Genomic DNA, 24,213 nt, shown 5'->3' with positions numbered 1-24,213 from the left:
TACATTTCCAAGTATTTGACAAGGGTTCTAAAAATGGAAAGTAGTAAAACAAAATGATACAGTTTGGAGAATTAAACTGTTAAAGGTAGAAAGTTTCTGTTTCTCCGTTCAGTTAAAAACTGAGCTTGGTTGCAGTTAAGAGAACTGCGTGTCAGTGGGATGGATGGGAGCCTGACAGCCTGTCGTAAGGCATCGCCAGGCCGATGTTATAGTTGTAGCCGTATGACTCGTTGAAGTCGGACCTGCAGATGGGCAGGACGTGATCCTGTGATAACGCGTCCTCAGAGAAGTCGTAGTGGCAGATGACTCCCCTGTGTCTGAAGGAAGAAAACAAAAATTACTTATTTGATTTGTTCAAATACTGTTCAGACTGGATGCTTGACTGTTGAACAGAAAAATGATCCCACTTTTTTTGGGATGTTTCATTTACTGCAACAACTTGTAACACAGGAGCAGCAGGTTGTCTGTGAAATGTGCTCCCAACGTGAGGAACGGTTAATGGCTAGCTGCCATCTTAATAACTATCTCATATATGATAAAGTATTGATATTATTTTGACAATAACAATTATTTATTGCCACATAGAGGAATAGTAACCTTTTTGGGAAGTACAGTATTTTGTTTTCTTGCCAAGAGTAAAGTGAGAAGATCAGTCTCACGTGTTTACAGTAAATTGGAAGCCTTAGCACACAGCTAGTTAGCGTAGCTTAGCTTAGCTTAACTTGGCATGACATAAAAACTAGAAACAAGGGGAAACGAGGTGATAAAATCGACATCTCTAAAGATGCTCACTGATGAATATGTCTCGTCATCATCTTTTTTTTTAATCTGTACAAAAGGGTAAAACAACTTTTTGGGATTTTACAGGCTGTTATGTGTGAGACTTTTTCTCCAGGGACTCCAAGGGAGTCACTTTGTGGGTTTTCCTGTGGACAGAGCCATATATTTACCATATAAGCATGAAAGTGATATCAATCTTTTCTGCAAGAAAACAAAAATATCCCTATTTTCCCTATATAATCCTTTATGGATTGGATTGGATTTGCATAATATAAAAGGTATAGAGCAGCTGTCAATTGTCCAAATATCTGACTCAGAGGCTGCGCAAGCTCGCCGGAAATGGCAAGTGGAAGTAGAGAAAAGATCCTGGTTTTAAAAAAAAGAAGAGTGTGGGAGGGAGTTCAGTGAGTTCAGTGACCTGCGGTGAGCTGTAAGGTCATCGTCTGTGATGCAGGCCCCCCGCGGCACCTTGTCATCGGGGATGTTGGCTGTTACCAAGGTGCTGGTGTTGAAGCGTACATGCCTTACAGGATGCCTGCAGCCAAGATAGAAAACAACACCTTCAGTATGACATACATACATTTTTACTTGTACTTGTTGGTCATTATGCACAAATGCGCTCTAAAAATGTCTAAATTTGGATTTTAGCACTTAAATGATGCGCAATTAATGTTTTCTGATCATTGAAAAGCAAAAAGCTGCACACAATTACATTTTCTGTTACTTGGATCATGTGGATGTGGCGCTAAATTGGCAAATAACAGAAATAATATCTTATTTGTGAAAGTTGGCAATAATTTTTAGAGAACAATAAGACAGCAAAAAACAAGAAAACAAAATCTGGGCTTTGTACATGTCTTAATTAACTGAAATCTCATAGGCACACTCCTCAGCTGTAATGTGTTAGAAACAAATAGCGAAGCTCAGTTACAAAAACAGATGTCAAATTTTGAAAATGGTTTAACTGCACACACACTGCGTTTTTTTCCCCCTCTCTCATCCCACCTGTTGTGCATCTCCCACAGCTTCGCTCCCATCCTCATCTCCCACACGCACACCAATCCTTCGCCTCCGCCGCTCACGATCTTCCAGTCGTCTGCCTGCACCGAGGTGACACCTAGGTGGTGGGCGTACAGGGATGCCACGGAGGAGCCGGCTCGTATGTCGAACACCCTCACCCTGAATGACAGCATAGATGAACAAAAATGAGAGAGAGCTGCTTAGTTTCGAAATGTCATCGCAGTTAGGTAGGTCAGTTATGGTTTAGAGGTTGTTGCTGGACATTTCTGAAAAAAACTGCAGTATTTCGTGAAACAAAATAAGTTTGATATTCGCGTCTCCTTGTTTTTCCTCTAACACTCAAGTTGTGAGTCTGGTAAAAGAAAAACAAGCAAAGTGAGTACAACAGTATCAGTCGCTTCCATTGAAGCGTGGTAATGCTAGATTTCACTTCCTGTTAGCAGAGGCGGAGGAGTCCAGGGCAGCACAAGGGATAGCACAGTTTGTCAAACAGAGCATTCATTTACAGACAAAGGGACACTATCCTCACTCTTGAAGGAACTTTTCAACTTCCAGCCAAGAGACCAAAGACAATCCGAAACACATGTGCCAAGGCAAATACAATTCCACTCTTATTTGCTCTGGCCCTCGCCAAAATATCACATGATTTAAACTTGTGATATCAGGATATATTTACCACTCTTTTACTGGGAAGGGGACCAGTGAGAACAACACACTTATGTTATTACAAAGAGAGTGTTGCATACAGACAGAAACCAATGAGAGCTAAAGCTTCCTTTAAAATTAATCTTTTTTAAAATGGTCTTTGCTTTGATGTCTTTATTATCTAACTTAATTAAAGTTAATTTTTTCTTTGTTTTAATATCTTTGTCTTTATTTTGATTGCTCATATATTGGACTTAAATATCCTGATCTGTTTTTCAGTCCTTTCTATGACAAACCTGATAAATTCCGCTGTTGGATACGTGATATATATCCTTTTATGACATTATAATTACTATTATTATGGTCATTACTAGAGTGATATCTGTATTAGTGTTTATTATGGATAACTGGCAGTAAGAGCAAGATTTCTGGGTTTCATGAGCAAACACAGGCCCAGGGGACCTGCAGCTCCATCTGTTGTCACTGTGGCTTTATTGCAGCTGAAAGCATCCAGGACAAGACTCCATCCAGGCTCAACCTTCCTCCAAGACTTCATTACCATAATCAGATTCACTTTGGGGACTCGGGCAGATTTCATTTCCGCTTCCAAAATCTTTGCAAAAGAGTCAGAGTTAAATGGCTAAATGGGCACCCTGGACTTGTTGTCTGTAGATAGTTTCGCCTGTCTAGAGGCATTACGTGATGGAAGCACGTTGAAACAATGAGGAGCGAACATTACTGGCAGACCGCAAGGAACCATAAATCTAATGTTGGAGGCGGCTCTGTCTTCAGTGAGCTGTCAGTGGCCAGACTCCTCTTCATTAATCAGGACGAGCTCTGTCTAATAAGAGGAGTGAGGGAGAGGCTCGGATAGCTCCAGTTAGTCTCATACATCAACACTCAGTGTGTCATCTTTATACGCCGAGGATCAGGTTTTATGGAAACCTGGGAGTTGATAATTCCAAGTAGTCTTATTTGACAGTAGCTCTTATAACCTGTGAGTTAAGACCACCTCCTTTCTTTCAAGATCAGGGAGAGCACTCTACTCTTTAGAATCGAACACATAGCTAGAGAGAAGTTTGAAGAGCATTACATATTATGTAACACTGAGAAGGAAAAAAGTCAGAACTACGGCAAAACCTGTAGTATATAGAACCACTTTATTGTTAGACCAGCGCATTTCAGCACACAAATTGAAGTTTTGACTTCTTTAGACTTTTCTACAGACCAAATATTCTAAACTGGGAGGGAAACAAGGCAAAAACTCTATGCCTGGTCTCTGTTAGCCTGTACTTCGGTATAGCGATTTTGAGCTAAAAGCGGCATGCTAACGTGCTCACAATGTCACAGTTAAACTCTTTATCAGGTATAAAGGTTTATGATGTTCAACATCTTAGTTTAGCATGACACTGTTGATAATCATCACAAAAACTGAGGCTGACGGAAATGTCATTCCTTTTTTTTAGGTACTTTAAGTATAGTAGTAGTCGTCACATTCAAATTGTTACCAGAAGTAAAGTGAGTACAATTCATCTCAAGCAGATATAGATTTTCATGGCCAATCACAGTTGTCAAAAGATTTCTTTTAAAATCACAACCCAACCCTGGTCCGTACAAAATTTGGGGCCAAACCGTCCAATAAAAGTTGCTTTTTTGTCCGTGTGTGTGTGTGTAAACCAACAGTGACATCACACCATTTTGAAGTTCGACCATAATTTACAAAATGAAAATCATGCTGTATTTAAGAGAACTGACACTAGGGATTTAGTCAATAAACTCATTAGGAAACTTTACAGAGGTAATAAATACAATCAGAAGTAGGGTCATTTTCTCATACGTTTACATACAATCAGAGTTCTTGTTGCAACCACTTAAGTTTCCCTGTGCTGGCCATTATAAAGAATGCAGCTTCAAGGCACACTGGCTTCATTTAAAAAAAAAACATCCACGTATCAAACTGCCTGTCTATTTTCCCTGGATATGTATTGAGAGGTTTAATTCAAGGTTAATGTGGCATACCCAGACCAACAGACCAACGTTAATATCCCTGGAGCCACACTGCTGGTGGGACTAAAAATTACGCCAAGGACATTTCAAGTTTTTAAATTGGCAGGACAAAGTTGAGTCAAGTCCGAGAGTTCAGCAAAGTGCTCTTGAGGCTGGACTCCAAAAGTGCAGTCCAGCATAATAAGTGACAGCCACAGGTATGAACATGCACTATTTCTTCCCCGTCTCTTACTGTACCCAGTTTTGCTCTTTGGCCACATCTTTCTCATTTGCACAGATGTGGCCGTCTTCCAAACAGCCCTTATCAGGACCCCTCATTTTCTCCCTGGATCGTACAAAAAAACAGAGGGACAAAAATCATTTGGACAAAAGGAAGGGATGCATTAGGCCTTGGCCTTCAGCCACGCTGTCAGAGAGCCAAGACTGCCGACTGTCCCTCACTCTCCACCATTTCCATTTGTCTTCAATTGTGCATCAGCTGGGGCCAAAGTGGAGGAGCCAGGCGGGTGTGTAAATCTCTCTGAACAAAACTACACATCTATCACAAAGCAAAAACCAAAAGTGAGGCAGAGAACAATCAAAACAATGCTCAGTGTTTTCTTCTGGCACTCGACGAAACATCTTTAGAGGAGCAATTTTGTTGTACAATCATAACTGGTAAGAAAAGGGATACAAAACCATAGATCCTAAACAATATGATATGGTCTGTCCTTCCCTTTAAGCCAACTACTTAACAGCCAGATGGATTTGGTGCTGAATAGAAAAAGAGGGGGCAGCTTTGGACCAAGACGCGCCAGGGATTTTTGTTTTCCTGCCAACTCGTGCACAGCAGCAGCCGCTAACAAGTACAGAATGGATGAGAATGGCTCTTTTATGCGTCTTTTCCTCATCTGGAGAGCCAGGTTAGTGATGTGGCAAGTGTGTGCCTGGATGCATGGATGCGTGCGTTGTTGCTGGTCGGGAAGTCGGCCAGATTTTTGTTATGTATAGTATCCCAGGTAATAGAACAGACTGACATCTGTATTCAACAAAAAGAACAAAACGTCTCACATCCAAGTATTTCAATGCGTCTGTCTTATTTTTTCTTTTTTTACAGGCTTTTAGACGCATTAATAATGCAAAATTGGAATAGAGCCTTGTCTTCTCACGCACACTTTCCTAACACCTGTTCTGCCGCTGCAGCTCAGCTTTCCTCATTAGGTGTCAGGATGAAAAAAAAAAAGCTATTAACAGGCGCTCCCTTTCAGCTTAAGTTCTTGGCTCAGTTTCAGCTATTTGTGATGTTTAAATACATCAAAGAGTGTCATTATTGGGAGATTCTGTCCTTGTGCATGATCTCCATCCCCATCCGTGTGAAAGTGTGTGTTTTTTGTGTCCCTACCTCCTGTCTTTGTTGCCACACACCAGCAGATGAGGAGGAGCGTCTCTCAGGTTGATGCAAGTGAAATCTCCCGGGGAGCTGCCAACACAAGCCACAGGTTTGCCCGTCTCCAGGTTGTAGACATGGACCTGGGAAAGCGAGTATCCACGTAAAACATCAATCATTTGAAATGTTAAATTATGTCAACCTCCAAATGCAGAACCACGAAATGTGCAAGCCCGGAGTCTGACACACTGAAACTTGAAGCTTCTGAGGGTTTGACGTCAGTGTTTAATGAGCTGTCTTAACGTTAACACAATACAGCAGGAGGGTTTATCAGGTTTCCCCATGTTGGTCTTGTTCCTAGAACATCAAAATTAAATAACAGGATAACTTATCTCATGTGTGTATTTTCCAGTCTTCTACCCTTGTCACAAAGCTTTGACATCACAAAAACGTGATTGGACAGTTGCATGGTGGAGCAACATCACTCATCATGTTCCACAAACAAAACCAACGCAGTAAAATCAATTGTCTTAAAGGTCTTATTTGTAAGAAAAGTTGATTTTTGAGTCTCTTTCCCAACTTAGATACTGACGCATTGGGAACAATAAGGTCAATTACGAACTTTTCTTACAAATAGGACCTTTAAATGCACAACCAAAGCAACCAAGGAGCTTTAGGAACCAAACCGTAAGATGACTGTGACTGTTCATATCAGCTGCCTGAACTCAGTCCAACTTATGTGACCAGACTAAAGGCCAAAAAAACAGAAACTTAAGTTCATCATGGAATAAAATAAGTGTCTGTAGATGTTTATTGGTTTAAGAGAGGAAATGAAAAGGATTTGCAAGCAAATACAAAAAAAGACTTTATTTAACCCAATGACAATCGTAACATTTGGTGATTATTATAAAAAGTGCTACAATTCATACAAACCTAAGCTTAAAGTCTGCTCTTATTACCTCACTGTCTAATAAGCTAGACTGATAACTTGGCGGTGCAGCATGGCGAACTCAGTGGACATGCTCCATTTTAGATATAAAAGACTCGTTCTAAGGTAAGGAAAACCCAATGATTGAGTATTAGGTGATTATACACTAATCAAAACATAAATCTGAAAAAAAAATATAACGATTTTGAAAAAAGGAAACGAGCACACTCAGCTTTTAGCTCATTAAAATCCTCTTTTTTTTTACCTTCGATTCCCCACTTTATAGTCTTTATCGTGCAGAACACACAGCTCACTGAAGTGATACTTTCCAAGTTAATTAAAAACTAAAAGCAGCACTTAAGTGATGAATCTCGGGGTAATGAGCCTTGGGGGCGTAGATCAGTTATGGACAGAGATGCAAACCCATTGCCTCTGGCCCGAACGGCCGCAGCAAACTTTCTTTATCAACTTACAATGATGTCATCTGGAGCTGTCCTAATTGGTCAATTAGCAGCTGCTGTTCCCTCATCCAAATGAGACAGAACAAGCAGGATAACCGCCAGGCAAAATTGACTTTGAATAATTAAAACGATAAAGAAATTAAACCAAGCGATGGAGGGAGAACGACAGCCAGAAGATAGAAGAGAAAAAGAAAGAAAGAGAGAGAGAGAGAGGGACAGTGACAAAGATAAAGAAGTTTGAAGGAAGGGAGGCATGATGTAAGCCTCCAGGAGGTGCCAGTAATTTTTGTGTGTCCCTGATTTGGGCCAAGCAGAGCTTTAATTGTGTACCACCCCGGGGCAAGGCACAAATCACACCGGACTTTGAAATGACAGTTTGATAGAATTTGGACAGGGGAAGAGAGGGGGATGAGTTGAGAAAGAGGGAGGAGAAAGCAGGGGGAGGGGTGCCGAAATGAGGTTCAGCCTGCTGTTCTCGATGAATCATTACAGTTTCTGGAAGATATTTTTTAATAAATATCAGCCCACTAAAAATGAAGAAATGCGGCTGAGGGAGCTGCTTTGTGATCACATCGGGGGCTGTTTAGAGACAACAGCATTATGTCCTGAGGAAGAACAATCACGAGTATGACTATAGAGGAGTTGTTAGGTTAATGCACTTGCTGGAGCCCTTGTGGGTGCTTGCAGACAAAAGGAGAGTCTAATGGCGACTTGCACTGGGACGCTAAAGCAATTACTCTCTCTGCTTTTAGAATGATGAAGAATTTCACAATTATTGCTGACACTTTTGAAAAATGTTGCCATTGCCTTTGTCGTTAAACAAATTTGGCTAGAGTTGAGTTTGATTAATTTTAAGTGGAACATGTGGAGTGGAGGGTTGACTGTTGACTCCACCGGCTGAATTCCCTCTGTTTAACGCTCCATTGAGAACAGAGAAAAGTAAGAAAGGTTTCAGACTGCTGGCGTTCAGTGGCCCTGGATTTTGCCCATCCCTGTCATGCACAAACACCCAAATCTAGAATAAATATGGATTCAGAGCTACATTTGGTTTCGACAACATGTGGACAAACAGAGATTAGCACAGTGGACCAGATGCATGATAACTGCAGGCTTCTGCTTCATGTCATTTGGGTGCAGGCTCTCAAACTTGCCTTAAGTAAGTCGCTTATTTTTTAAGGAAAAGCAATCTCTGTGTTATTTAGCATATTTCCACAGTGTGCAGTTGAATTTGATTTTACTGTGGACAAACCAGTAGGCCAGTAGCAAAGGAACAAGAATGCAAAACAGCCAAATCCCAAACAGTGGTTTAGTTGAGCTTTTTTGGCTCATTAGTGGTGTGTGGTTGGAAGCCATTGGCTGTTTCTCAAACTAATTAAACAAAGGCAAGATTAATAAAGTAGAGAAGAAGCCACCCTGGTGTCATTCTGAAGGCACAAACTTCCTGAATGCCACTATGCACGTGGTAAGGTCACACAAAAAGTACAAGAGTGTTGCAGTGTGGGTATATTCTTAGTTGGGTGTCTAAGTGTTTGTAGTCAGCCAGTTTTAGCAAATGTAGTCAGGGTGAGGTGCTGTGTATCCAGCTCAGTTCAGCAGTATATCCCCCTCAGATGCCTACCAGGAGAATATTCCCACAGAGGTTGATTCCCAACCTTCACATTGAAGGTGCTCACTAGACATTATATCCCCGGAGGTCTCAAACAGTGTTATGGCCACAGGGCAGCAACCAAAAGTACAAGATTGCAAATAATGATTAGTCTGGAATTGACAGTTTCCCACACATCAAAAACACTTTTTTTCCCTCTCATTTATCCATCTAGGTTGTTTTGGTGTGAGTTGCCGACTTTTGGTGACACCAGCTCTAGAGATGTCTGCCTTCTCTCGAAGATAATGGCCCCTCGTCCATGAGTTGATGCACAATTCCCAACTTCTGATGTGATGGCTTTAAATAATCTATACTCGCATTAGAGTCACTCACACATGAGCTGGATGGCTGAAATGTCCAGCTGTGTCGCTGGAGCTGGTTAAAAAGACACATTTTTACTCTAGTTTCTCTTTCTTCCGTTTTTTTCTTTTTTTAACCAGGGAAGCAAACTGTTCAGGGTTTTACTGATGTCTTAATCCTGATCTGATCCATGCTGTGTCTATCCATACATCTCTCACCCCCATGTCCATACATACTGTACATCAAACCGCTCATTCAGCCTTCCGCAGTCCTCTGAACTTGAGGTAATGAGAGGATGACAGGGTTTCTGACAGCACTTGTGCTGTGTGTTAGATTCACTGCAGCGATAGCTTGCCAGTGGAGATGCCAGCATGTGTTGAATGCCCAGCCACGAGCTGGGTGGATGCCTGGGTGCCCCCCCAGTCCACTGGCAAGAAGGTTGCCAGTAGTAATGAGGATCTGGAGACTGGCTCCGACCACACACACACTTAAACACACCCACTGACAACACCAACAAAGATTGGGAAGACTTGAAGCCAAATCCACAAGCTAAATGACAAACGCATGCCAAAATAATATAAAGAACCTTCTATCATTGACACAAAGCAGCTTTGTTGCTTTAAGCCGTCAGATATTCGAAACGAAATTGCAACAGACTCAGTGATCACCGCTGAGTCTGAATCAAGATATCAAAAATAAGACAATGTGGTTGAGTTCATCGGAGTCAAAATGCTGTAAATTAAAATGTTTCACTTTCCTGCCAGGCAGAAAGGTGTGAGATGACTTCCTTGGATGCCAGCTCCATGCATTTTGACAGATTTTAATGAAGCATATGTTTTCCTACTAAAGGTTGCGTAAAAACTATCTGGCATCACCAACTGTTGCAGCCAATTTATGCTTTGTCTTCCTCGCCGGATGAAATTGCTGTCAGAAGTGTGACAAGAGTGACAGACAGGTTAATTAAATTTGTGAAATGTTTTAATTAGTAAGAGAGGTATGCAAATCATGAATTGGCGTAATTTAGATGGAAGTGTGGGCTAAGTGTGTACCTGTATAGCAAGAAAAAAATGTTAGTATGAAAGCAACTGCCACTTCTTTCCTTAATTCTTAATTTGATGGAGTTTAATTACTTTTATTTCATTGGCGGTCCACTGAGCTTTGTTTATCAAATCAAGCCGATCAACAAGATAAAAAAAAATAAGTCATGTTTAATTTGGTTTTTAATAGGAATACACCAGCAACATTAACAGAGTTGGCTCAAGTCTTCTAAGAAGACGAGGGAAAAAAGTCCCAATAAAAACAAAAAGAAAATGTCTCCTTTGACAAAGACAGTAAGTTGAAAGATTCAAACAAACAAGATTAACAGTTTTTGGAAATAAAAACTACAATAATAAATAATAAAACTTTAACAACTAATGAGCATTTTCTGATAATCAATCTGTCGATTATTTTTCCCATAACAGTTTACTCATATTGACTGTGAGAAAAGCAGCTGGTACTCACACTGAAGGTCTCTGATCGATCCAAACCACCAATTATTCAATTCATTAATTCTAATTATTTTAGTTTTGAATTAAAATATTAAACTGGTTCACTGGTTCAATCCGGAGACTGGCAGGATGAATTTGGGTGGGGTAAGTGGTAAGGGAGCATCTACCATCTATCTCCCTCATTACCAACACTGTGGTGCCCGTGAGCAAGCCACTTAACCCCGACTGCTCCAGTGGAGCTGCATCCAGGTTTTCCAGGCATTGCTCTCAGTAAAACTCCCTTCAATAATTCAAATTGAAAAATGAATCCAGTAGGTCCAATAAATCTGTTTAAAGACAAACTGTAGACCCTGAAATAAGTCAATTTAAAGAAAGCTTAAAACTCCTCACTGTGCAGCACAATTTCAGAACCTGTGTCATCTTGACTCCTTGTTTCTTCCTGAATATACAACTGATAAAAATAATAACAAAAGATAGTCACTAGATTTGTTGCCCCTACATCAGCCAATGTAGCTTTGTTATATGATAAGTGAGGCTGTTATCTTCCTCACTGCTACTCTCTCCTTGGTCCACTATGTGGCGCTTTAGTGTTGCTACTGAATCAGAGCTGCTGGATGTCAGCTGTGCTTTACTAACACGCAGTGATGTCAGCGAGAAGCTTTGCCAAAAACATGTCAATCACAAACAGAGTGTTGGGCACACACACACACACACACACACACACACACACACACACACACACACACACACACACAGTGGTAGTTGCCGTTTTAAAGCCACCACTTGTCCAGTCTCTAAGGCAACTAACATCTGATTTTTACATTAAACACATAATCTTTGGATGCAGCTGCTCTCTTTATCGTTTGTTTTATCCATTAACGATAACAAAAGAAAGATCTTGACATGGTGAACTTGGAAATATAATGACTACAGCATGGCTGCCTCCTGATCCCAACAGAATAGTTTGTCTCATGGCTCTTTGTACTCTCTAAATAAAGGCTTAAGAGTCAATTAGGTGGCATGAAGTCCTTAGAAACACAATATTATTAGAAGCAAACAGATGCAGCTTGGGGAGCAGCAGTTTATCAAAATACCCATAAAGGCTGTAGTAATTAGTAGCAGTGCCCATGGAGGGCTCGTCACTATTTATGATAGACATTTCTACTATAAACAAATCCCCTACAGATGCATGACATTACTTTGGGGACCCAAAGTAGTAATGATCACACTGTCAAGGGACGTAGTTTATATTTACACAGATGAGCTATACCGACATTATAGAACTGTCTTTGTTTGGAGAGATGCATTTAAAATCAGATTCTGGATCAGATAAAAAAAAAGTGTGCTCCACATTTAAAAGGCACATTTTCTCCAAAAGAGAATAATTCATTTAAGAGAGAGCCCTGAAGACGTGTTTTTTGGCTACACAGCAGTGATTAAGCTGATGATGGCCTCATGCCAAAGCCTCACCTCACTGCTCTCCTCTCGGTGAAATGCGTTCCTAAAAAAAATGTGTGAATGTCCATTTGGGGAGGGAAATTATTTGCTTCCCATTTTTTTTATTATGCACCTGTTGAGAGCACAAATGACCTTGTTAACTATATTGGAAACCTTTCATTTCAATTAGTGCGGTCTTTCGATTTATTTATTTGGAGACATCTAAAATCCAGCTACAAATCCAAGTTCAAAAGCTTTGCAATCTACTCTGCCAACATTCAATGTTTTTTTTTTCCAGCTTTATTTGTCACCCTGAGACTTTTTCCATTTCCCAAAAGGACAAAAAGAGACCTTGATACAGCTCCATCAATTCCATTAACATACAAACGCAAGATCCTCAGTCCATATTCTGCACATACTAGAGTGCTGCTCACAATTGACTAAACAATCGACATCACAATGTGTGAACTGGTAGTGTTGGCAAATATAATCAGTTCAAAAACACAGCTTCCTGATTGAGCCGTGCATGACTCAACAGGTAAGTGTTTAACATTAATACTGTTGTTACACTTGTTATGCATTGTAATATTTTAACTTTCAGTATTTCTTTGAGCTTCATTAGTAAAATCATTAGCTCACTTGGCTTGAAGTAGTCTGATGCATTGACTTGAGATTAAGGATCTGGACCCATATTGGTGATTCTGTGAATCTACACCGCACTTCAGTTCAAATCGTCAAATTGCAAGATCTCCCTGCTCCAAACAGGGTGGTGGAGAAAAATAGTATGGTAAAATGTATTCAGCTGGATTTTCTCAGATAGATGTAGTATGAACTGATCAACCTTGAAGTGTAATTGAAGCAACATGGGCAGCAGATGGAGTCATGAATCTAGACGTAAGACTTATCTTTTTAAACACTCCTTCATTGACATAGATTTTTTTGGCTTGTTTTCTGTGAGAAATGTGCCACTGGGTTACATGAAATGCTTAAAAACAAAACTTTTAGAAGAAGTAATAGTGCTCCTTTTTTCTTTTTAAATGAACACATTGGTTTCAAATACTCCAAGACAACAAAACATAAGCTGATGGGACCCATTTCAGCAGCATACCAGCAAGCCTCAGCTCTGCAGTTCTTTGTTAATATTGCCCTGTATCTGTGTAGGGACGCCAAACCAACCTTGTTTCCTCCATCATGCATGAGCCAGTCTGTGCGCTTCACTCCAAATGCAACCTGTGAGTCGGAGGCATCCAGGCAGGTCACAGGATGACCGTAGACGGAGTGGAGCATCCGTGGCTCCTCCTCCCGGGGGTCCAATAAGTAAACGGTCTCCCCTGCTGTCAGAGCCGCAAGCGGGTGCTGCTGCCCCCTGCCCGGCACCACAACCAGGCTCTCCACCTGCCGTACACACAAGACAGAGACGCACTTTACTCACGCAGCAGTTTATAAATACAGTATTAAGATTTAACTCCATTTTTCTCTTTCATGCATTTGTGGTGTTGCCAATACTCACGAGGAAAGAAATAATGGCAAATGTCTTTTTAAAATTATTAAAGGTGCAATATGTAAGTACATTGTCTCGAGCATGTATAGAAATAACTGTTTTGATCTTAGGAAGTCAATTTATTGTGTTGAAGAGAATCTACTAATCTACAAAGCTATCTACTGAAGTTAGCATGCTAAACAGCTAGCCCTCGCCTGTCCAGGTCCAAAGCTCCTGTTCTAGTGGTGTAAACACAAACACTCACCCCGTGCCTCAAGCTCCAATTCCGGACTACTAACTGCACGGCTAACTGAGCTAACGGCAACAACAGTTAGAAGCAGTTAGTGGTGACTCCAGTGGTAAGCGTCCCCCTATTTATTTTGAGTATGAATGACAATTGGTTTTCAGATTTCAGTTTATCATGAAGCTACATATTAATTGTATATTCATGGTTGCGACTGAAAAGTATCTTAATTACTAGGAGAAATTAATGAATGCATAACCAATTTTGGAAACATTATTCTCAAAACCAAAGACATTCAATTTACACTGATATATATCTGAAAATGTGTGAAGCACAACCTATTAATTAACACAATCACACATCAGCGTGAAGCATTTAATATCTGCAGGGAATCTAACTTACAATCTTGGGTAGCTGAGCCTGGCACACTGTCCTCCAGTAGCCCCGATCGTCTGCGCGGTTCAGTCGAACGTCGGGCCCAGCAGCGGTGCCTAGGACGGGGCTGTCGGGGCCCAGAGCCAGGGCCTGGATCCTCCCTGGGATCTGGTAGTGGTGGATGGGCTCTCCACCTGTCTCTGTGCTCCACAGGTCCACACAGCCTTCAGCCAAGACAGTGAAAAATTTAGCACCTTGACAACTGAGGAAGGAGGCTAAGCTATGTACTTGACTATTTATTTATGTGACCAAAAAGGGCTCATAGTCTAACACAGGATCACGCTGCATTAAACAGAAACGCAACAACACTCACCGTCTTCATAAGCAGCAGCAGCCACTGTGCCGTTGACCTGGACGTGACTAACATGAGGTCTGGGCTCTGAGTTTGCTGAAAGGCTGTTAGTCTTCAGGTACGAGGCCGCCGCGTCCCAGTGCAGCGTATCCCACAGCCTCACATCACCAGACGTGTACCTGAAACACAAAACAAGCACACTGATCAAACACAACTCAAATGTTTAGGTTTGTACCAAAAAGGCAGATGGATGTAACAGCAGGATTGTTGCCCGTTTTCCATCCCAGGCTGAGAAGTTGGTGTCTTCGAGGATACCTGACGTCACCCTCTCACCGCTGAATCATTTCCCCTCTCACACTCTCCTCACTTTCCTCACTCTGACTTGTTGTTATTTTGTTTTTCTAAAATCGTTACATCATGATCTTTCGAGGATTACAGGGGTGTTGTTTGGGCGGAACAATGCTGAACATTTCACCCCTTACTGGTTTATCCGACTGGTGCCCTCACTAGAAGTCTCCTACGCACTTATGAAAAAACTCTGAATGTATGAACCCATTGACTCCCTTACAGAAATTATGTTATTATTTTCCTCTGACAACAACTTGCCTATTCAGTTATGGAAAAAAAAATGTTTTCTTAGTTTGTATTATTACCTCATTAATATTGTAAATATAAAAATTCTGAGTTTGAATTTCTTCTCCAAAAAAACATGGTGCCCCTTAAAGATATGCAATTTAAAAGTGTGTTTTCTCTGTAATATGTGATCGTGAAGATCTTTGAGTTTTACACTGTTGGGCAAAAGAAGACATTCTAAGAAGTCATCTTGGCCTCTGGAAAACTGAGATGTTTGGTATTTTCTGAATGTTTTGCAGTCAGAATTATAAAAGCAACACTATATCAACTTTTTACCTTATTAGGTGCAGTATGTAAGTATTTTATCTAGAGCATGTTTAGAAATAACAGCTTTGATGTTATGAAGTCAATCTATTGTGTGAAGAGAATCTACTAATCTACAAAGCTATTTGCTGAATTTAGCATGCTAACCAGCTAGCCATCGCCTGTCCAGGTCCAAAGCTCCTGCTCTAGTGGTGTAAGCACAAACACTCACCCTGTGCCTTAAGCTCCCAGTCCGGACTGCTAACTGCACGGCTAACTGAGCTAACCAGCAACAGTTAGAAGCAGTTAGTGGTGGCTCTAGTGGTAAGCTTCCTACTATTTGTTTAGAGTATAAATGAGAGGTGGTTTTCAGTTTCTCATGAAACTACATATTTATTGCACAATTTACGGTTGCGAGTGAAAAGTATCTTAATTCACTGGATAACATAATGAATGTATAAACAATTCGGTCGGTGAAAACATTAACAGCTGCAGAACCATTTCGATGGTTCAGTGTCTTGCAACAGGGTGAATGATGTCTCTGTCGCTATCACTTGTTTTTGCACTGTATAACTTCAGTGAGAGGGTAGGATCACAGCGTTACATACATGTTTACTTCAACACACATGTTTTCAACACATAGCATTGTTATGACGCTGTGAGTTTTGTTCTTAGTCAGCACCTACACTACATCTGACAAACTGTACCAGACCTGGGATTTGTATCTACGACAAATTCAGCAAAAGGCCAGTTTCTGAATAATGTTGCTCAACAAACAGAGAAAACAATAAGCCCATTAAACATTTATGAAAATACTTGTTAGCTGCAGCCTATACTTTATTTTTTCCTCTTGAAGAAAATCTGGCTTTCTCTTTTTCTACTTATATGAGCAGTACCATCTACAGGATTGCGCCACAGAAACGGCCGCTACTGCAGCAGTGTCGAGGTCGACAGAGGTCTGCATCAATTACACACATCTCGTAACTTGCCGTGTTAATGACATATGCGCCCTAAATACTACACCCCGTAAAAGTCAAGATTAAACAGACTGGGTTGTGACCTCACCTCAACCTATGTGTGTTTCTTCCCCCCTCCTCAAGTAAGAACCCAGTCACCCCCCGCCACTCAACAGGCTTCTGTTCTGTTCACTCTGCACCCGAGTCGACGAGCTCTCGCCGTGGGAGACGACAAACTGCCAGCGCTGCCACCTCCACAGATACCATCATGTCTGAGCAAGTATCCGCCTCGCAGCCACCGCGAGTGACACAGTGACAGCAAGTGTGACAGAGGGTGTACATGTGTGCGTCCGTATGTGTGTGTGTGACTGGCAATCGCAGGGTTTTGGCAGGAAGTAAACAATAGGAATACACACTTTCGCTTAATTGGTACGTCACCTCAGTGCCAGCGGAGAGCGGTATGATGATGCTGAATCTCATCCAAGTGCTTCTGTCAAAACTTTTACGTGCGGGGAAACTTTGTGCACACATTGCTGCGATCTTCATGCGAGGAAGAATCAACAGACTTGGCCTTTATGTCACCGTGTGACTCCAAGAGTTGTTGGGTTAATGAGGCAGTGTCTCCTGTTGCCTTTCAAGTGCCAAATCTCATTCCACGGGTTTTAGGGAAAACATTTTTGGATGCAATTGAATCATCATTGATTCTTTTTAGCTCAACAAATTTAACTATGGGGGGAAAGTATCGATGACGTAAAATTGTTGATAAAGAGGGCAACAAGAGAAAGATTTAAGAGCAAGCTTGCAGTGATTTATTTCATGTCTACACTGTTTTGGTACTGCATGTCCTGAAACTGCCCATCCGTAAAGATACAAACACACCGTCTTCTCCCAATGAGACACGGCAGGACCGAGGGGAATCTAATCACACCGCTCCCTGTAGATGTTGCACATCTCCTTGTGGGCAGTCTATCAGGCTCCTGTGGGCGCTCACAATCTATCACTGCCTCACCACAGTTGTTTCAGGGCAAAATCTGCTTAGCTCAGCTGCAATTTACACTTTTACTCACCAACGAGGTGGTATAAGAAGCTAAAGGTATGAAGATATGCAAAAACGTGACAAGGTGAAAACTGAACCGCATCATTAACTAAATCGTGACTAACACAAGGTGTTCATTTTTGCTAACACTGTTGTGGTTTAAAGGTTTAAATATACAATATGTAACTTCTGCTGCCAGGGGACGCTCTATCTGAAGCACAGACGATGCTCAGAGATTACTTCACTCCTGTTTATGTATTTCTTCAAACCTACATAGTGCCCCTTTATTATATTGTTAATTCATCAAAAATTCAACACTATAACATATCATAATGAGCCACGATGTCACCATATCATCACACCTCTTTATTAGCTCTCAAAACCAGTGGCGGGGTGAAGGAATCCCCAGGGGTCCATAAAGGGGTTCATATAAAAGGGGAATAATTTGCTTTCACTATAATTCCATACACACACAACGTAATGTATGATTATTCTGATCACGCGTTGGGATAAAACATCTTAAGTGGAAACCGTATAACATAGGGACTGGTTGTTTAATAGGTCTCAGTTAGGGGGTCATAAAGTTTGACAACTCGCAACTTGCCATTGACTTCCTGCTGCAATGAGTTTTGGTTGTCAGGCACTATTCCACTGTATCCGTCAGTGATACGAAACACAATCTCTCTAAATGTGATATATTTCTAATTAAACACACAGTCATGAATCACAAGATTTATAACCAAGAGTGACAGGGTACACAAGCACGGCGGATGAATTCAGAGTGTATACGAGCAGTGGGAGTTGCAGCAAATGTTAACGCACATCAGATGTCAGAAGCATGTCGGGAGTCCTTGAACTCACCCGGCCAGGACAAAGCTGTCACAAGAGCTGACGTCACACAGCACCTTCCCCAGCTCGAACTGCAGCTGGCTGATGGAACCCACTCGGTTCTAGAGAGAGAATATGAAAGAGCTGAAAACGCACACTCTTCCATCCATAACACCAATACACTATGTCACAAGAGCAGAACTGTAATTCAACTATGAATCACCTGGATGGAGAAGACAAGGACTTTCAAAATATTTGTTGTAATTTATCTAAAATAGAAAACAGAGGAGAACTTTCCCATAATTTTAAATCCCATTTTGAATGGTGTTTATTATATTTTATTATATTCAAAATACAAAAACAGTATAGTCTGGGGTCTACTGGAGTTTCCACACTGATTTGTGCAGACTAACTCATGTGTGGGCGTTAAATCTGCGTGGAAAAACAAACAGTGATTCTGATTCACCACAGTGGAACAGCCCGAGCCCACCTTCCAGTTGGAGCACACCGCTTTGGCCGAGTTCCTGCAGTCTCGCAGCGTGCTTTTCCAGCAGGGGGAGTCGGACACGCTGGCATCCTGATGGTAACCCTCCCCTGTGCACATCTTGAACCACAGGACGTCGTCCTCTGCAAGGACTCTCCATGCCCTGCTCACCTGGGAGGAGATTGGACAGCGTGACGGTGGATTGAGTCAGCATATATTACAGCCTTGCATCACTTGATTTATTCATGCTTAACGAGCCCGGCTGACTGCCAGATGGACCCTGTGCACCAGGTGGTGTGGGTCAGGCCACAGAAAATGTAATTTACTATTTTGTAGTAATTTAAGTCACATAAGGTATTAAAGTTGCCCAAAGCAATCCTGCATGTTGGGAGAAGTGTTCTCCACCACCACACAGTTTACAGGAAGGGCACAATAGGGCAAGTTTGCTGGATTTTATTAATTTTAACTTGCAAATTTTTTTGCAACAAGGAGGTTCTTTGTGTTTTGCTCCATGCCTCTAAGTTGCAGGCTCACTGATACCCTAACCCCAAACCAAACCTTTACCTCAATTCAACCAAAACTAACTTAATCAATCTGAAATTGTTACATCTGAAGATGTGGTTCCTTACTTTTTTTTTTTTTTTAATTTGCAATGCCTCAAAGTGAAATTAAACATTTTTAGCCTCGGCTTAAAGGCTGCACAAGTTTATATTGGATGTCTGATAATCAAATTGTGATTATCACCTCCCAGAATGATTGCTACAGGGTTGATTCTATGAAACTTACCAATATTTCAAAAGAAAATAGTGACAATTATATGATAATGATGTTTAATTATATCAAAAAATCAAAGAACATTCATCTTAGTGTTGCATTTTTGTTTGTTTGCTTGTTTTTCCTCTAGTGTATTCTTCATATCATAAGCCGTCAGATTTCTCTTTCCAGCCAAAAAGAGATCTTTGCAGTTTCTTCAGATGGTCCATATACAAAAAATGAATACAATCCTGATTCCAAAAAAAGTTAGTAAAACGTAAATAAAAACAGGATACAAACATTTTCAAACAGCTATATTAATACTGTAATATAATTTATACGGTCATGTGTTTCACAAAGTGGTGAACTTCACCTCGTCCTTGCTGGTGAATGACTTTTGAGGATGGCCCTTTCATACCCAGTCACGATACTATCACCTGTAACCAATGAACCTGTTTACCTGTGGAATGCTCCAAACTGGTGTTTTTTGGAACATTCCATAACTTTCCCAGTCTGTAGTTGTACCTGGCCCACCTTCTTTTTTGAACATGTTGCTACCATCTAATTTAGAAAAAGGTTGTTTTTACAGAAATCAATGAAGTTAATGAGGAAAAACTTCGAATATATTGTCTTTGTACTATTTTCAGAGCACATGTCAAAAAGGAATAGCAAACTGGACTGAAAAAGGATTGATGTTTGAATCAGAAGGTCTCTGAACAAACTGCTCAAGGAACAAACATAGCTCAATTTCAAAAAGCCTGTTTCAGTTCTTCTGTCACAGAGAACGGTTTAGATAATCATTCTTTCCCTTCACCGATCAGGTCAAGTGAACACTCTACTGCACTACCACCTGTATGTAATGTATTTATCAAACACTTATTGTATATAGTTTTAGCATTTAAAAAAAAATCTTTTGTTGTTCCTGAAAGTCTTTTGTTGGTAAAAATGACTTGTAGATGATGCTGTGGCTGAGGGGTAGAGCCAGCATCTTGTTATTGTAAGGTCCCTGGTTTGATTCCCCTGGTCTGCATGTTGAAGTGTCATTGAGCAGGACACTGAACCCCAAACTGCTCCTGATGTGCTGGTCAGCACCTTACTTGGCAGGCACTACCATCAGTATATGAATGTATGTATGAATTTCTGTAAGTCGCTTTGGACAAAAGCCTCTGCTAAATGCCCTAAAATGAAAATCATGCTGTGACATAACAATTTCCCTTGTGGGATCAATAAAGCATGTCGGTCTCTCTGTCTTATGTCTGTATAAATTAAAATTACTGTATCTTGTATAGTCTTTCACTGACCATGCTGGTCAAGTACTCTGTCAAAATGACCACGCTTTATGTGTCATTTCACGACGTAAAGCTGTTGCCAAGAACAGCTGTACGACAGCAGCTTACCTGTGCACATCGGCCCAGCTCTGTGAGGCCGAGGTACTGGAATATCTTCAAGGCTAACTCGTACGGCAACTCAATATCAAAGAAGGGAATGTCATTGACTTCATTCTGCGAAAGAAAGAATGGAAACAGACTTGTTATCCTGTTCAGCCACCATCCTCACCATCAGCCCTCACTTTTGTTATCACACCGTCTTCTTACCAGATCATGAATGAGCTGATCCAGCAGCTTCACGTCCTTCTTGACCTTTCTCTGAGGATGCTGCTGCAGGGATGCACTGCAGGCACTGGTCATGCTGTTATACTGCCTCTTTCTCCTGGTTCTCTCCTCCTGGATCCTCTCCAGCAGGGGGCTGGTCCTCCCACCCAGCAAACTGTGTGCAATGGACACATACTCAGGCTGATTCCCCGAGTCTGCTGCAGCCTTACCTCCTTCTCCTCTTCCAGCAACACATGCTTCGTCCTCAGTGTGAGCCCCCTCTCCTGGTTTTGAGGGACTACAGGCCTCGTTTAGATTTTGTTTCGAGTCTTCAAAATACCTATTTTTCGAGGAGTCTCTCTGGCCCGAGGAATCACCCGAATGCGAAGAGGCACAAACAGGTCCCTCTGTTTTGCTCGTTAATTCTTGTTTCCAACGCTCCCTGAACGCAGCAAGTTCTTCCCCGGCCATATTTCTCTATCATCGTTGACGAAACATACTTTACAGTGTTAAAGAGCGTTGTCGTATCAATTTATTAGTATTAAAGATCAGTTGAGGGAAGCCAGAGCTCGACACCGACGCAAAACAAGCGCATGTCCTTCCCTATAAACAGACCGAAGAGGGACAAGGCGCCGCTGCACAAAAGTTCCGGGAGTTTTTTAATTCCGCATTTTTATTATAGAAGCGGCAGTTTCTCGGGAATAATATACGTCTCTGTGGCCACAACCGGCAATTCTACTGAACATTAACCCATTAACTAACCCTAACCCGAACATCCCAGGTGCAGCAGGATGGTCATATTTGAAAATAATACACAATGCATCTTTTCCAGTTGAAAAATAAAACAAGAGAACACAATGTCCCAGAACGACCAATAACAAAAGACTCCTCAGATCGAACCAGGCAGGAGAGATTCAAGAGTTAACCACTGCATCGCTCTTTTGGGAAAAGATGATGTAAACCCCTCACCATGTGACACTGTCATGAATAATACAGTAGAGAGAGAGAGAGAGAGAGAGAGAGAGAGAGAGAGAGAGAGAGAGAAAAGGGGAGAGAAAGTGGGGCGCAAACACGGTAAAGGTTTGATGAGAGAGGAGAAGGAGAGTCATTTATCTCCGAGACTTAAAGAGAGAAGACTGGTTTCCTCTGTCAAAGAAGATGTGCTGGCTGCCGACAGACCAGCCTTTGCTCCGGCCCGGTGACTCCACCTGCAGCGGCCGCCGGCCCTCGCCGTGCTCCGTGGCTCAGCTGCTCGCGTCGCGCCTGCGGACGATCGGGGACCAGCTGGAAAAGAGCTGGGCGGCCGGGGAGACCGAGAGCCGGTTCGTCTGCGGGGGGACGGAGCTGATGAGCGGGCGAGGCCACCTGAAGAGCCTCCTGAGCACAGCGATACACTTCACCGTGCTCGTGCTGGCGGTCGCGAGGCGACACCTGTAGGGCGCGAGGCGGCAACACCAGCAACAGGTGCGTAAACAGCCTGCGTCACGTCACCTGCGCAGGTTTTAAATTGAGTTAGCGGCCGTAACGAGGAAGACATAGAGTAGGTATGAGCAAAAAGCCGTTTCTGTGAAGGCGTTAATGTGCGTGGAAACTTGTTACAGACAAAAACAAAGAAGTCTGAAGCCAGGTGTGTGTGAGCACCTGGCTGCAGGAAGTTAACGGCGGTAAAGTTGTGAGGTCCTTCGGACAGTTTTCTCTTCAGTCGCTGGGCTGAGAAAACTACAACTTCTTCAAGTGTTGGTTGTGTGTAAATGTCCAAAGATGTATATTAAAAACAATTCCCCTTAAAAGTTCTGAAATGTATCCACGTCACAACACTGAACGCTTAATAACCATGAGAGGGGAAAAACACCACAAAGCCTGTGACGTGAACCACCAGGCGCTAAATAGATTTATATATTTAAACACCCCTTAGCATACAAACCAAAAACATGGTTTTGCGTCTGATTTCATGCGTAAAATGACATTAATAAATGTTCTTGCGTGTGGATTTCACACTTCATTCATTCATTCCATGTATATTAAACCATCCTAGATTTGCGTCTCCTTCCGACCAGTCAATGTGGTCATCTTTTCCAAGTGTGTATTCTCGATACTTAATGTGCATTTATAACAATATGGGAATCAAAAGATGAGTAAGAAACAGATGTAGCCTATTTGTCCTCAAAGATTTTTATTTTATTATTTTTTTTTTTTACTGTACAAACATTTATTTTTTGTTACCTCATGTCATTTAAGTGCATATTTATATTATGTCTTGCGCAGATGGTGCCTTTAGGACCCCGCATGAGGAACTGGCTCACATCATTTGCGCTAGCAGCAAGAGATGCAGGAGGATGCGGTCCAGGAGGAGTTGTGCCCGACAGAAGAGGAGGACGACGAGGGGTTAAATGTGTGTTTTATGGTCGGGACTTTGTGTCTGACTAAAAATATTTCATGAAGACTCAGTCAGGCCTGATGTGGATGCACTCTGAGTTTCATAAAGATCCGACACGCTGAACCCCAGCAGCCCCTGCAGCCAGTCGGTTGCTCGTCCTGCCCCCTGCGTGACTCCCCGATTCAGTCATCCCAGTAACAAAATGGTGATGTAATCCTCCCCTGGTAGAGCGGAGGGAAAAGCTTACTAATAGGACTCCCTTTTGCATTTGCAGCTCCCACAGTGCAAGAGCATGCAAAGGAGTTATACTGATTAGACCTTCATAAATGCATCTAAGGCTACAAATAGTGCAGCGATCCTGAAAAATGCACTGAAAAAAAGACCTGTTTCTGAGCTTCATAATGCACTGTACTGTTTTTTATTTATATAAGCTATACTGTACATGTACACATGTCAATGAGAGGGATGAATGATTTTTTATAGATGTTTTCTACAGTGTTTAGATGATGTTTACACATTCTCCTGTGCTTTAGCATTATCTTTCGCAGGCAGTGTTCAGTGGCTTTTTTTACCCTAAACAAGATACAGGACCTGTGCATAGGACGCTGTTAATGCTGTCTGTGATTTCTGGAAATAAGCTTTCTCTCATATGTCACGTGTAATGTGAGCAGAATTACTGAAACTGTCCTTTTATAAAGTGTGTGCTATTTATACTTGAATATTTCATATGGATTTTTAGCAGTTAAAAGTAATAAAACATCTTTCTGAAATAAATCCTCTG

General features: G+C 41.6%; 1 protein-coding gene and 1 long non-coding RNA gene across 2 annotated transcripts in view; one reads left to right on the top strand and one right to left on the bottom strand.

Moving 5' to 3' along the window:
* The window catches only part of fbxw8 (F-box and WD repeat domain containing 8), a 24,847-nt gene extending 3,166 nt beyond the window's left edge, over window positions 1-21,681 (bottom strand). Inside the window, exons 1-11 of the mRNA XM_030415718.1 lie at window positions 21,059-21,681; window positions 20,861-20,965; window positions 18,717-18,881; window positions 18,260-18,348; window positions 14,552-14,709; window positions 14,206-14,402; window positions 13,256-13,474; window positions 5,834-5,961; window positions 1,786-1,959; window positions 1,199-1,315; window positions 1-317 (exon numbers count right to left, since the gene is read on the bottom strand). The exon at window positions 1-317 is cut by the window's left edge and continues 3,166 nt beyond it. Of these exons, the coding sequence (XP_030271578.1) occupies window positions 152-317; window positions 1,199-1,315; window positions 1,786-1,959; window positions 5,834-5,961; window positions 13,256-13,474; window positions 14,206-14,402; window positions 14,552-14,709; window positions 18,260-18,348; window positions 18,717-18,881; window positions 20,861-20,965; window positions 21,059-21,526 (1,986 nt within the window). The 5' untranslated portion in view covers window positions 21,527-21,681 and the 3' untranslated portion in view covers window positions 1-151. The remainder of the gene's footprint in view (window positions 318-1,198; window positions 1,316-1,785; window positions 1,960-5,833; window positions 5,962-13,255; window positions 13,475-14,205; window positions 14,403-14,551; window positions 14,710-18,259; window positions 18,349-18,716; window positions 18,882-20,860; window positions 20,966-21,058) is intronic.
* Window positions 21,682-22,076: 395 nt separating this feature from the next.
* LOC115580966 (uncharacterized) lies at window positions 22,077-24,206 on the top strand. Its single transcript, XR_003983966.1, has 2 exons — window positions 22,077-22,519; window positions 23,321-24,206. It is a non-coding gene; the product is annotated as an uncharacterized LOC115580966 (long non-coding RNA).
* The last annotated feature ends 7 nt before the right edge of the window (window positions 24,207-24,213 follow it).

The sequence above is a fragment of the Sparus aurata genome, chromosome 5 (genome assembly GCF_900880675.1).
Source record: "Sparus aurata chromosome 5, fSpaAur1.1, whole genome shotgun sequence".
Lineage (NCBI taxonomy): Eukaryota > Metazoa > Chordata > Actinopteri > Spariformes > Sparidae > Sparus > Sparus aurata.
Note: the sequence above shows the minus strand (reverse complement) of the source record. Positions and strands in the feature narration are given on the sequence as shown.